Source organism: Palaemon carinicauda, chromosome 8 (genome assembly GCF_036898095.1).
Source record: "Palaemon carinicauda isolate YSFRI2023 chromosome 8, ASM3689809v2, whole genome shotgun sequence".
Taxonomy (NCBI): Eukaryota; Metazoa; Arthropoda; class Malacostraca; order Decapoda; family Palaemonidae; genus Palaemon; species Palaemon carinicauda.
Window position 1 is genome coordinate 76,355,671 of NC_090732.1, and position 15,000 is coordinate 76,370,670.

Here is a 15,000-nt window from a genome sequence, read left to right on the forward strand (position 1 = left end):
TCCAAAGTGCTTTCTTTCACTCACATACACCGATTTGAATATTTTTCTGGCGCTCTACAGATTTCAAGCTCTCTTACAACACCAAACTCAATATGGCTCAGCAAGAGGAACAGCTAATTGATTTGATGGATCAGACTTCCAGCATGCAAGAGCAAGACCGGCGATGACAAGAGGAGCAGAATTTCAGACTGCATATGGAGCAATTAAGACAGGAAGACAACCAGCAGTTCATGTCCCTTTTCTCCTTGCTATCCGGACAGATTACAGCATTGCAACCCCAGCAACCTAACCCCATAATTGCACCTCCTGTCACACCTGTTCCCCCAACCCCTGGCTTCTCAGTGCATACACCTACAACTTCTAGCAAGCCTACAGTCCATCCCCCACATCTCTTGCAACAAGATGCAACGTATTAAACGTTTCGCCAATGGAGATTCCGTTTTGAGGGTTATGCAGCATTAGTTGGACTTGATAGATTACATCAAACTTCCCAGCTGATTCACCTGAGAACTTGCATCTCCCTGGACGTCCAGCACCTGCTTACCCATACACTGGGCATCCCTCTTAACACATCACTTTCCCTTACAGAGGTGTTGGATACACTGCAAAAGCACTTTTGCAACCTTAGAAATGAAGCCTTATGACACAGGGAGTTGTTGTCCTGCAAACAGGCTGTCGGAGAATCGTTTGCAGACTACTATGCACGCCTCAAGGATCTCGCTGAGGAAGTAGACTTATGCACTGGCAACCCCACCTTTTGTACTGAATGGCAATTGCAGATGGTAATTTTGATGGGTGTGAGACACGAAGAGTTAATACAACGCCTTATCCCCCTCCAACCCTCATCTACCCTCGCAGAGTTTGTGAGATGCTGCCGCTCCAATGAATCAACACGTGCAACTGCATCAGCCATTGCAGCTTCCCCTAGCCAAGTCAACGCAGTATCTACATACAAGAAGAACCAGCGTCTATAGAAGAGGACCTCTCATCGATCCTCTGACCAACGTTCTCACCAGTTTCATAATAGTGACCCTTGTCAATATTGCTCTTGCAAACACGATTCCGGACAATACCCAGCCACTGGTGCATCGTGCAATAACTGCAGACGCACAGGTCATTGACCCTGTACTCAGAAATGCCCTGCTAAGGAAGCTCAGTGCAATACTTGCAAGAAACAGGGACAATTTGAGAAGATGTGCATGGGTACCAAGAAAAGTCAGACAGGGTATACAGCTCCACCTCCTACTACTAAGTCAAATACCAGCTCCCGTTTCATGGGTGATAACTTGGGTAGCGAGTCCCCCACACCAGTCACTCTCTTTGTCATTTGGTGATATATCATCACATCTCCAGCTAATCCCCAATACAGGAGCAGACATCACAGTGATTGTCACCATACATTTGGATGCACTCCGCATACCTCGGACAAGCTTTGAACCTCCACACATGACAGACGTCGTGACAGCAGATGGATTCCCCATGACACCGGCTGTAGGATACTTCTAAGCAACACTTTGTCTTAGCAAAAGATCTTGCTCAGCAACCATACATGTTTATGAGGATATCCAGACTCCCCTCCTCTCTCGTGAACATTGGCGAGCCCTTGCCATAGTGTCACCGGACTTTCTGAAGCCCATCCTCAAGGTAACACATGTCAACAGATGTGCTTAGTTTCCTGCCTCCGTCATGACGTCACCCACAGCTATTAAGGAATATTTTCTTCGGCACTTCAACGACGTCCTCATATCCAAGAAGGATCTACAAATCCAGCCACTAAAGAAAATGGCAGGCCCTCCAATGAGGATTCACTTGAAACCTGGTGCTACACCCTTCGCTGTACATACGCCCAGGCCCATTCCGTTTGCTCTCAGAGATCAAGTGAAAGAAGAACTTTACTCCTTGGTGCAATAAAGAATCATCAGACCAGCAGGCAACGAGCCCTCTGAATGGTGCCATCCCATGGTCTTGGTACCCAAGGACAAAGGTGTGCGCATCACTGTGGATCATACACATCTAAATTCTCAGGTAGCCCGCCCTACACACCCATCACCAATGCCCTATGATGCCGTCCGCAACATCTCTCCTACTGCCAAGTACCTCACCACAGCAGATGCCCTGCATGGCTGTTGGCAAATGGAGTTGGCAGAAGAGGACCGCCACCTGACTACATTTATAACTCCGTACGAAAGATTCCAGCACTGTCGCGGCCCAATGGGATTTTCAGCAACAGGTGATGCCTACTGCCTCCGTGGAGATATGGCAGTACAAGGTGTTCCCAACTGTGTGAAGGTTGTAGATGACATCCTCCTTTTCGGCGAGGATCTTCCTTCCCACCCACAACACGTGCACCAGATGCTGACCAGATGCCGTCAATATGTCATCACCCTCAACAAGGACAAGTTTACTGTAGCCACCCCTAAAGTTAACTTTTGCAGTTATGTCTTATCATCCGATGGTATCGCAGCAGACCCTGACAAGGTATCAGCTATACGTGACTTTTCTACACCATCCAATGTCACAGATGTCAGGTTGTTTATGGGTCTTGTCAATCAACTTGCCAACTTCACTTCAGACATCGCAGCAGCAGCACAGACTTATGAGCCCCAAACGCTCATTTGTCTGGACGCCTGACCATGAGCGAGCATTTAAGAGAGTCAAGACAGTTCTGACTTCACCGCCTGTTCTAGCATCCTTCAATCCTGCCTCACCTGTAGTTCTACAAACAGATGCCTCACGCCTATTTGCTCTCGGCTATGCCCTACTTCAAGATAACGCCCGAAGTCAGATGCGTCTCATCCAGTGTGGCTCTCGTTTCCTTACGGATACAGAGACTCGTTACGCCACCATAGAGCTGGAGCTACTTGCAGTCAATTGGGCTATAGCTGAGTGCCGCCTATACTTGTCTGGACTTCAGCATTTCACCTTAATGACTGATCATCGTCCCCTGATACTGATTCTCAATCACTGCACTTTGGATGCTATTGAGAATCCACGCCTTCAACGCCTCAAGATGAAAGTGGCCTCCTACATCTTCACTGCAGTATAGCGCGCAGGGAAACAGCTTTGCATACCAGACGCCCTGTCTCGCTCCCCAACCAGTCGTCCCACACCTGAAGATGAAGAAGAATGCATTACTTCGACTGCACATGTCAGGCATATCGTTGCCAGCACCGCCACTTCTACTGACGACCAGGCAACAGGACCCATCATCGAAGAGGATAAGTCTCTACAAGAAATCCGCACGGCCGAATCTCAGGATCAAGATTACAGTCGTCTCATTCACTATGTATCCAACGGCTTTCCCACCAACCACTACGATCTCCACGCTTCCGCCCTCCCGTATTGGAAGCTGCGGGACAACCTTTACATGGATGGAGAGTTGGTATTGTATGGACCCCAGATCATCATCCCTGCAGCCTTCCGTCGACGCAACATGGATCGACTCCACAACAGCCACCGAGGGATTGAAGCTAATTTACGTCGTGCAATGCAGACAGTATTTTGGCCAGGCATCAATGCAGATATCAAGAGTATAGTAGAAAGCTGTGAGGCCTGCCAACAGCTTCTCCCCAGTCAGCCACAGGAACCTTACATAAGTGATGACCACCCATCCCAGGCCTTTGAAAGTGTGTCTGCTGACTTCTTCCACATAGCAGGAAAATCCTTCCTTGTTATTGCTGATAGACTTTCAGGCTGGCCTGTGATTGTTCCCTGTGAACGTGACACAACTGCAGCCAGAATTACATGAATGTTCTGTGTTTTTTTCCGCCAGGCTGGTATTCCACTCCGCTTACGAACTGATGGAGGACCCCCATTTTCCAGCCACGACTTCAAGCAATTTTGCGACCGCTGGTGAGTTCATCACATCATTATTTCTCCACATTACCCTCAGTCTAATGGACACGCAGAAGCTGCCGTGAAAGCTGTTAAACACCTTATCCTCAAGACTGCCCCATCCGGGAACATAGATTGTGAAGCTTTTGATAGAGGACTGCTGGAGCTTCGGAATACACCAAACCTTGCTGGACGTTCCCTTGTGCAGATTCTCTATGGCCATCCTCTCCGCACTTGTGTTCCAGCCCACCCCAGATCATTCAAAGAGGAGTGGCAAACTAAGACCGAAGATTACGACTGCCGCACTGCTGCCCAGACCAACCAGGCCATGAGCCTTTACAATTCTCATGCCCGCCCTCTACCCAAGCTCACCATCGGACAATCAGTTAGGATACAAGACGCAACGATGCCTCGATGGGACAAGGTTGGTATTGTGATGGGCCGCGGAATGTCAAGAAAATATGAAGTATGACTTCCAAGTGGTCGTGTATGGTTTCGAAACCGAAGACATTTACGCCCAGTGGTTAATATAAGTGATGACATCTCTCCCCAAGACCCTGTGTCCCCTTGCTCTGGCCAGGAAAGAGAGCCATCATCTGAACCCTCCAATGTCCCTCGTCATTCACCTTGACTAGCTCAGAGAAATTAATGTTCTGCTCGAGATACTGCTACGAGCGTAAAAGGGGAGCGAGGTGTATAGATATCTGTTATGCTGTATATTATTTACATTACGTACAGTTTATGAACATTAATGTACATTTGCTTTATTATTATTTTGTAGAAGAATTATATTTATTTCCATTTATCTTTTCCCATTACATGTACTGTAAGACCACTTTTTCATTATGCATCGTGGCAACAATGTAATTATATGTGTCAACACTGCTTTTTTTCCGCCATGTGCATATAGTAGTCAGTTGTTGTTCAGTGGTCACTGTTGTGACAAACATGGACCTGCTTCCCGCTGCTGTCACCTTTATGTCCGTATATCTTTATTATACAAGATTCTAAAGAACCTACTAGTTTAACTTGTCACCCCCTATTCCATTAATCACATGGATGTATGTGGCAGTATCACACACACCTTTGACCCTTTTTTATCTCTCTGCCTATTCACTGTCTTTTTCATTTTACAATCATTAAATATCACAGGATGTTTTTTCTTGACAGTTGCCCCTGATAAGTGACCTCTTCCTCCTCAAATTTACCTCTTTTTAACAGCAGCATGATTTCCTTGTGACAGTTGGCGTGAACTGCCTTTACGACCCCTACATGACCTTGGACACCATGAGGCTCATGAAGAAAGCTCTGGATGAAGCTGGTCTCAAGCCCTACCTCATGACGCAACCCAACGGATTCTTCACTACAGGAACGGGCAAGGAAGGGTATTTGTCCTGCCCAGAATATCCCTTTGGTAATAGAGTGCTATTTGCTTTAGGACCTGAATCTTTGTGCCATGTTATTCTGTGGCTATATAAGAATTATAATGTTTATATTCATAATTATGAAATCAACAATACTTGCATTACCTTATAGAGTAAGTGCTTTCATAAAGTAATGCTAAAAGGTTGGAAAAATATTAAAGGCATAATAAGAGCAATATAAAAATGTAAGAATAAAATTATCAGTTTAATATATCTATTAAAAGATACAATTGATGAAGAAAGTTGATAAAGGAAAATTAAAGCTCCAAGCATTCAGCCTGGGCTTACTACACGGGAAGTTTCTTGCACAACGATTTGTAAAATTCTTATATTTCAGTTGAACATGAAAGCAGTTTCGTGCAATTATCTAATAATGAATTGAAATATAATTTAGTGCAAATAACAACGATGTGTAAAAATAATTTTATTTATCACCTAGTGAGTTTACTTGAACAATTTAATGTAATATTTCCTACGCAGGCATTCGATGAACTTTGTCATCTCACAGATAACTCATAGCTATCTCTCAAAGAAAGACCATCAGTTATGACATACTAAGTATGCCATAAAGGTTAGAAAGCCACCTAAATAGTAAAAAAATTTCATCCTTAAAGCCATGGAACCTCGAGTTGTCACACGTTTTGATGTCCACAAGTACGCCCGAGACGCCTACGACATGGGTGTCAGGTACATAGGAGGGTGCTGTGGATTCGAGGCTTACCACATACGGGCCATTGCAGAGGAGCTTGTCAAAGAGCGAGGGCGTTTGCCTCCCGCCAGTGCCAAACATAAACCCTGGGGTGGATTCAACAAACTGAGTTCTTACTCATTTATCAGGGAAAGGTAATTAAGTCGCCAGAAGTCTAATCCTAATTAGACTGAGTTTCACGCAATTTCATGACTTATTCGATCGTATCATATTCAAGGGTTTTGGTAACCTATTAGAAACGTCCCTGCCTGACAATCTGTCTGATGGGGCGAGACCCACTCAAGTTTAATAGTTTCTAGTTGTGGCTGCAACCTCACCAGTCATTTCCTGGCCGTCCCTTGCCCTACCTTGATGAAGAAAGGGTCTTGGGCACTCATCATATGTATGAATAGTGAGTCTCTAGGATAATGTCTGTTCCATGCCTTTGGCATTCACGAGTGACCTTTAAACCTTTAAACTGCTGTTGAAATCAGTCCCATGGTCTGTTGTAAGTTTCAAGTATTGGCTCCTAGAATGTGGCAGCTAGCCCACAGGTATGCTGTGTTATTCTCAGACATAAAATCATAGTATTTGCCCTTATATTAGTGTGACTGACTCTCTTGGATTGTTAAACAAAATCGTTACCAAAAATGTTATCTTGCAAGTAATGAATGGCTACGTCTAAGCATTGTGTAATAATAATAATAATAATAATAATAATAATAATAATAATAATAATAATAATAATAATGATAATTTTACATTATGTTACAGGACTGGTCGAGATTACTGGGAGACATTGGTGCCAAGCTCAGGTCGGACGAAGCCTCCAACTCATGGTTTGAATCCCAAACCGTAAACTCAGAAGAGAAAAATTTAAACTTAGAACGGATTTCTTTTCTGTAAATCTTAAAATATTTTCCTGCATGTATTTTCGGAGAAAATCCTCGAGTGGTCAGGCATTGTCGTCACACACTCTTTGATGCAAATCCCCTATAGATTCTTAGACGAAAATCTCTAAGTTAGGTCGATTCTTTCATAGGTTCTTGAATAAGTATAACTTAAATGTTAGAGTAATATACCAAAAGTTTCTTGGGTGAAAATGCTCAAGTTTATGGAACTCTTTCTATATATATATATATATATATATATATATATATATATATATATATATATATATATATATATATATATATATATATATATAGGAGAGAGAGAGAGAGAGAGAGAGAGAGAGAGAGAGAGAGAGAGAGAGAGAGAGAGAGAGAGAGAGAGAGAGAGAGAGAGAGAGAGAGAGATGATACTCCCTAAACTACAAAAGTATAAAAGTTTTTGTCCATGTATTCTTACATAACTTAAGTCTCTAAGCTTCAATGCATTTGTCTCATCTTAGCTTTAGTGAAAGATATTCTTTTCTAAAGAACCAAAATCAAGAAATGAGTGAATACTATTTTCTGTCAGATTTGAAACAGGAAATCCAGAGTAATATTCCCATTTAACCGTTATGAAAGTCGCTAAATTGTAATCTTGACTATCTTCATGTAATGAACTTTAGTATTAATAATTAGCCTACCTAAATCATAATCCTGTGACACTGTTAATTTGGCAAGTCATTATTGCATCTCTTGGTGGTGTAGGGGGCAGTCCGCTATGTCCTACATTTTTGTTCTAATTATTCAAAATACACCATTTCTATTCATGTTTTAGACATATATAATACCTTCATCATATAAAAATTTCAAGTCATTTGATCAAAAATATTTTGATTTATTAGCAAAAATCAGGATTTAAGAAAGATTTAGGTACATTTTCCCGACTAATATGACACGAATAGTATTGAAAATCCTACTATCAAAACTTTATAAATAGAATAATTCTGTGTGACAGATTTTCGATTTTCCTTTTTCTTTTTTTAATAAGTTTTTTCTTAATTTTTTTCGTCTAAACGTAAAATAATCATGAAAAAAGAGAAAATGGAAAATAAAAATTCTGGTTCATAAAATTGTGGGTTATTTATTGTTCTTTTCAATCTCTTCCTCTCTAAAATCGAACAATAAATAGGTGAGAAAAATGTACCCAAGAATGAATAAGTATGTTTTTGAGTTATGAGCTCACAAAGATTTGATATAAATTTTCGTTTTTGTCTTAAAGAACCAAGCTAACATTATTATGATAACTTATACTTTTATTGTTAATTCATATATGAAGGCTCCATAAACAAGGCATTTAAACCGTAAGTTTACCAATACACTTGGTGTAAGGGTGTCAGGAGTTGCCAGCGGCCTCTCATTGTTGCCAGAATTTTAGTTAAAATTTTTCAGGTTTGTACTCTTTTTCACATTTCCCTCTCTCTTTGGTTCTTTTTTTGTTGCTCTCTGTTTACTTTTTGTTCTTTCTTTAATCTCAGGTAACATTGGCCTTGCTATAAAGTTCACGAGGACGTTGTGTAAACACAATATACATATGAACTGCAAGTAAACAAACACATGCTACGTAACTTCTATGCGTCTTTGGAAACTCTTGTGGTTCTTCTTGTAGTTCGTAAATTAGTTTCGAGATTTCGAAATATAAGTGACAAAATCGCTATATAAATGCTGAAATTAACACTCAAAGACGATTCTGTCAAACTCAGTCATGCATACAACGCAGTAAGGATGATGTCATCATTTAAAGACTGCTATATATTCATTATTTGTGAAAATAATTAGCTGAAACTTTTGGAGAGCATGTACGATATGTTTCTGCATACATACAAACAATAAAACGATTTTCGATTTTTTAAACTTATGTCAAACACTATAGTGGATGCAAAATTTAGCAGCAGCATGATAGAATACAGTAATATCTTGAGATATGATTATAATTTGTTCCTGGATCAAGCTCGAAAGTCAGTTTGCTCGTATCTCAATTCATTTTTTCCCATATATAGTAACTGACAAAAATTTAATCTGTCCGTCCTCTAAAATTACCGAAATCAATAACAATAATGGAAAAACCATGTTTTTAATTACTATACTGTATAGACTTACTGTACAAAAAATATAAGTATATATATAATAAATGATTACCGATATGAAATAAAATGTGGTTTTATTAGGAGTTCTTACCTATGAGAGAGGATAACAGCTAATGGTGGTGTGTGGGGAGGAGAAGGATGGGAAGGAGAGAGTTAGACGGTACCGTATTTATACTGTTCATTACACATAGTGTAACACTTGAACTTAAAATTAACTTAAATGAACTTGGCTTAATTTTTTAAAACTTATTATTCTTTTCTAATTCTTTTACTTTTCTATTTTATTTAAATTTTTCAATTTGTATTTTTTTTTACTGTTCTTCACCTGTCTTACCTCATTTTGCCTCACTCCCACTTCTGCTTGCCACAGACCTTTTTTGAGAAACTATCTAAGGAGCTTTGAATATGTCTCTCTTTCAAAATGTTGTGGGAATGAATCATTTAAGTGTTATTGAAAAGAGCCAAAGCACGACCAGTAGACAGTTTATCAGGGTTTTTATTTCCAATGAAATTAGAAACATCTTACCGCTTAGACAACACTTCCTTAATCTCCCTGTAAGAAATAAATTCCTCAGGTACTGATCTCTTGCAACACCTTCGAATGTTGCATCATTTGTATTTCGATTAATTCCTCGGTCATGAATTCTTCTCCATGCTCCTTGACAAGGTTGTTAACATCTGCTTCATCTACCTCCAGCCCCATGGACTTTCCTAGAGACACAATCTCTTCCAACATAGCGGGCCCGAGCTCAAGCTGTAGAGCAAACCCTGCGAAATCCCTTTCAGCTACGGAATCAGGATAAAAGTTCTTCCATGCTTAATTTAAAGTTTTCACATTACACCCTGCTATGCATCATTGATGATTTTCAAACAATTAGCAATGTTGAAATAGTCCTTCCAAATTCACAAAGGGTGAGGTTGGTATTTTCTGTGACATCAAAGAAATTTTTGAACAAATACTGTTTTGCAGCTTCCTGAAATTAGAAATACCTGCTGGTCCATGGTCTGGACGAGTGGAGTAGTGTTGGGGGTTGGGAGATAGAGAACCTAAATGAAAGCAAGTTCAACAAGAATGTCATCTTCAAGACTTAAAGGGGTATGGATGTGAAGACATTTCAATGGCAGGTTTTTTTCCAGCAAATGTTTCTAAATGTTGGACCAAAGGCTATATTTACCCATTCCGTGAAAAAAAATGTCTGGTAACCCATGCCTTTGTATTAGCTCGCCACATCACCTGAAGCTCTTCTTTCAAGATCTTGAGACTCGTGAAAGCTTGTGGGTTCTCGGATTGATACACCAACAGTGGCTTTATCTTGCAGTCACTGCTGGCATTAGTACATAAGGCTAGAAACAATCTATCCTTTATGGGTTTATGGCACAGCAATTTCTTCTCTTCAGTCATGATGAATGTTCTCCTGGGTATCTTTTTAAAAAAAAAAAAAAAAAAAAAAAAAAAAAAAAAATGGGACTATTTCAGCACAACTGAAGACTTGTTGGGGGATATAACCTTCCACAGCAATATGCATGACAAAACATTCAACGTACTAGTCTGTGGCTTTCACTTCTGAGCAAGCAACTTCCCTATGCATCACAACCAAGTGGATTTCAGTTTGCTTTTTAGAATTATTGAACCACCCACAACTGGCTTTAAACATCTCCCCTAGCGTTGATGTCTCCCCACCCTCAGCTGCTTTCCTTTGTTTCAAATCTTCGTAGAGTGCTTTGTTCTTCTCAAAGATGATTGCCTCAGTAATGCTATCTCCAGCCAGCTATTTCTCCTTAATCCATAGCAACAGAAGCTTCTCCATTTCGTAATTTATATTTGTCTGTAACTTAGACATAATAGTTAGGCCTTTGGTAGCCTTTGTGCTCTTAATAGCATCTTTCTGTTTGATGATTGTTCATATCGTCGATGTATTCCGCTCTTAATAGTCTAGTAGAAAGATAGGGTTCCCATGCACCCCCATGATACATTTTTTTAACTTGCATTTTTGCAATCCCTGGGGTGTCTGGGAACAGAATCCCCTTTGTTCCCATTCAAAAAAATGTCCCATATGGGTCATTTAGCCGTCTATTTGTCCGCCATCTTGGATTTCTTGAGATGTAAAAGTTAGGGGTAGGGGAAATATAAAGGACCTTTTCGTAAAGAAATAAATTAGTTACAGGTACAAACTAGGTATCATTGGAAAGGGTATGAACAGCACTATCACAAGAACCCATCACTTATTCGGTCATGACATTGATGACGTCATCAGAGGTCAAAAGGTCACGTTAAAGGGGCACTAGTCAAAATTCGGGCCCATCCAATTTGTTAACCATCCTGCACCTAACTGAATAAATATTTTGGATTCTACTTTGCTTCAAAGAAAGTGTACATGAATAGGTAGTTTTTAAATCTAAAACAAATTAATTAACTAGAGTGTAACATTATTAACCCTTTCCACAAATAAAACGAAAATATTGAAAAAATTATTTTTTAAAATGAGATTAATGTGAAATTCCAGTTCGACACATCTTTGTTTTCTCTGCCGTTCTGTTATGGTAAAAGGCCTTATATGTTCCAATGAGTCTCGAAATACAGTCTATGTATAATTCCATTGGTATCTTCACTTGGTATTATCAGAATATGCATTACACACATATATATAGATAAAATGTTTGATAACGAGTTGCTATAACACGCAGGCCAAAAATGTATCAACTTGCAATATTATCATGACTGCCAAAAGTCTCAATGTTCATATTAATCTAATCTTCATTATCACTGAGAAGTTCTTCATTGTCACTGTCTTGGTCAGCCTATTCTCCATCAGGGTCATCATCACACTTCCATCTCTTCCGTAGTCTTGTGAACTAAGTCTATCAAGGCAGGGGGAAGTACCAGTCTGCAAGACCACACTGGCTCCAGAACACCCTCATAATTTTGTTCCCAACCTTGTTCAAGATCATATGGCTTTGGAGACCAGAAGATTGGAATATCTGCTCGATTGTAGATAGCTAGAACTTGAACGCTGTGGATTCCCAAATCCAGATTTCAGAAGTGACAAGCTGAAGACCCGATTTCAAAGACACGAAATTAATGAGAGCATCGCTTTTCCTGGGGACAGGGGATGCATAACCTTCAACCTGGTGTACAGCAAAAGCATCTCTGTTGCGGAAGCAGTGACATATGCATATAGACTTGGTTCCAGAGACAAGTTTGAGGATGTTGCCTTGCACTTGCGCATTGCTGTTCAGAGGATGTTCCATGAGTCAACACCACTTCCTTGGCCTCCAACAGCTGATGAGCTGGATGCCAGAGCATCAGAAGAATACCTTCCAACATCACCATCAGATGATTGTAACTGGTATGCTTTGCCGTTCACAGCCACCAGTGCTGTGCCACAGTGCTCCATGCGAGATGCGAGGTCCTGTCGACTCTTCTGGTGGATGAAGTAGTCGTGGAAAAGTCTGAAAAGTGCCGACGTCTGGTCCTTTCCATAGCTCAGGTGAGATTTAACCACATTTGCTTTACCACCTTGATATATAGTTTTACCACATTCTGTAATGAAAATGTAAACCATTTTCTGTCTAATGTCTAGTGGTTTCATTTCCAGGACATCAGCCATGCTGTGACAAACAGAGAGTGGAAATTACCTAAACACATTCTGCCTTGCAGCACCATACGACACCTGCATATTGTTCAATACCGACAGCAGAGTGACCTTGCCTTCATGCTGCTGGTCAAATCCCAGAACCTGGATGAGCCACTAGGCCTTGATGAACTGATGAGATATTCACTCACCCCTGTACCACTTAGCCTGGGTACTGCTGATGGTTTCTTCAATAAGACCAACAAAGCTGCACTTCTGCATTTCTTCACAGATGATAGTCACGGGGATATTCCTTATCCGAAGGGTGCCCTGCACATCCAAGATGGCAACACCCTTTTCCATGCCCTGACAAATATATCACCTACGTTTGGAGAAATATGTCTGCAAGTCTTAGATCAGATGGTGGCCAAGAAAGATTTTATCTTCTCAACTGATTCTTACCATGCTGATTCTATCAAGGCTCAGGAGAGATTACGCCGAGGATCTTCTCAGCGTTATCTGATACAAGGGCCAGGGACAAGAAAACCAAATGACTTCAAACTATTCCCGGCAAATGACCACTATAAAACACAGCTCTGTGTACTACTATTCAAGGTTTGGAGCAGCAATGACGCAGCTTCTCGTATGGAGCACTGTGGCACAGCACTGGTGGTTGTGAACGGCAAAGCATACCAGTTACAATCATCTGATGGTGATGTAAGTAATTGAATTCCATTAATCTAATACGGTTAACCATTTGCCTACTGTGTAAAATCAGTATGTATGATAAGTTCCACATTATCATTTCAGGTTGCACCACAAGAGGTTCACGAGCTTACGTCTAATCAGGAGGAAACAGACACAAGGATTGTGCTGTACCTGAAGTATGCAGCAAAACTGGGTTACAAGTCAGCTGTAGTCAGGACGCCAGACACTGATATCTTTGTCATTCTCCTGTTTCATTATAACACCATAGGTTTTACCATCTTTCTTGACATCGGAACTGGTAAACATCGTCAAATGGTCAACAAAATGGTCCTTGGACTGTACGTGTTCACCGGGGAGGACATTACAAGTTCCTTCAAGGGAAAGGGCAAGATTGGACCCCTTAAGAAGTTACAACGTCATCCAATTCATCATGAAGCTTTCAGGTATTTATCTTGTTATCTATATGTATGCAATGCCCTGACTATTACACTTTCTTATCAACTTTGTGCGGCAATTGATATAATTATACTCATCTCCTTTCAGAAAACTTGGGGATGAATGGTCGGTAGAGCCAGAAACGATTGATGATATCGAGGCATTCACATGTCTGATGTATGGCTACTCCAGACAGAAATCTATTGACACTGTACGCAGAATCATGTTAAGGAAGATGGTTGGGGAAGATGAGCAACTGACAACAAAATCTAAGATTGACCTCTCCCATTTGCCACCTTGCCGAGACAACCTTATGCCACACATTCGTCGAGTGAACCATCGCCTAGCTATCTACAAGCGAGCATATATTCCAATCTTCTGGTCTCCAAAGCCATATAATCCTGAACAAGGTTGGGAACAAAATCATGAGGGTGTTCTGGAGCCAGTGTGGTCTTGCAGACTGGTACTTCCCCCTGCCTTGATAGACTTAGTTCACAAGACTACGAAAGAGATGGAACAGTGTGGTGATGACCCTGATGGAGAACAGGCTGACCAAGACAGTGACAATGAAGAACTTCTCAGTGATAATGAAGATTAGATTAATATGAACATTGAGACTTTTGGCAGTCATGATAATATTGCAAGTTAATACATTTTTGACCTGCGTGTTATAGCAACTCGTTATCAAACATTCTATCTATATATATGTGTGTAATGCATATTCTGATAATACCAAGTGAAGATACCAATGGAATTATACATAGACTGTATTTCGGGACTTATTGGAACATATAAGGCCTTTTACCATAACAGAAAGGCAGAGAAAACAAAGATGTGTCGAACTGGAATTTCACATTAATCTCATTTAAAAAAAAATCATTTTTTCAATATTTCGTTTTATTTGTGGAAAGGGTTAATAATGTTACACTCTAGTTAATTAATTTGTTTTAGATTTAAAAACTACCTATTCATGTACACTTTCTTTGAAGCAAAGTAGAATCCAAAATATTTATTCAGTTAGGTGCAGGATGGTTAACAAATTGGATGGGCCCGAATTTTGACTAGTGCCCCTTTAACGTGACCTTTTGACCTCTGATGACGTCATCAATGTCATGACCGAATAAGTGATGGGTTCTTGTGATAGTGCTGTTCATACCCTTTCCAATGATACCTAGTTTGTACCTGTAACTAATTTATTTCTTTACGAAAAGGTCCTTTATATTTCCCCTACCCCTAACTTTTACATCTCAAGAAATCCAAGATGGTTGACAAATAGACGGCTAAATGACCCACATGGGACATTTTTTTGAATGGGAACAAAGG

General features: G+C 40.5%; 2 protein-coding genes across 2 annotated transcripts in view; both read left to right on the top strand.

The window, feature by feature from the left end:
• Positions 1-7,068, top strand: part of LOC137645761 (S-methylmethionine--homocysteine S-methyltransferase BHMT2-like) — an 8,511-nt gene extending 1,443 nt beyond the window's left edge. Inside the window, exons 2-4 of the mRNA XM_068378665.1 lie at positions 5,078-5,248; positions 5,873-6,101; positions 6,721-7,068. Coding sequence (XP_068234766.1) covers positions 5,078-5,248; positions 5,873-6,101; positions 6,721-6,805 — 485 coding nt within the window. The 3' untranslated portion in view covers positions 6,806-7,068. The remainder of the gene's footprint in view (positions 1-5,077; positions 5,249-5,872; positions 6,102-6,720) is intronic.
• A 3,631-nt stretch (positions 7,069-10,699) lies between these two features.
• LOC137645311 (uncharacterized) lies at positions 10,700-14,917 on the top strand. The gene is made up of 4 exons (XM_068378127.1): positions 10,700-10,711; positions 12,559-13,251; positions 13,345-13,685; positions 13,786-14,917. Exons 1-4 carry the CDS (start codon positions 10,700-10,702, stop codon positions 14,273-14,275), a joined length of 1,536 nt encoding a protein of 511 aa, XP_068234228.1. The 3' UTR covers positions 14,276-14,917.
• The last annotated feature ends 83 nt before the right edge of the window (positions 14,918-15,000 follow it).

Excerpts from the sequence above, each read along its gene's own strand:
- LOC137645311 (XM_068378127.1), top strand. Across the intron at positions 13,252-13,344 it reads TACAATCATCTGATGGTGAT|GTTGCACCACAAGAGGTTCA; the intron begins GTAAGTAATTGA and ends TTATCATTTCAG. Across the intron at positions 13,686-13,785 it reads ATTCATCATGAAGCTTTCAG|AAAACTTGGGGATGAATGGT; the intron begins GTATTTATCTTG and ends ATCTCCTTTCAG.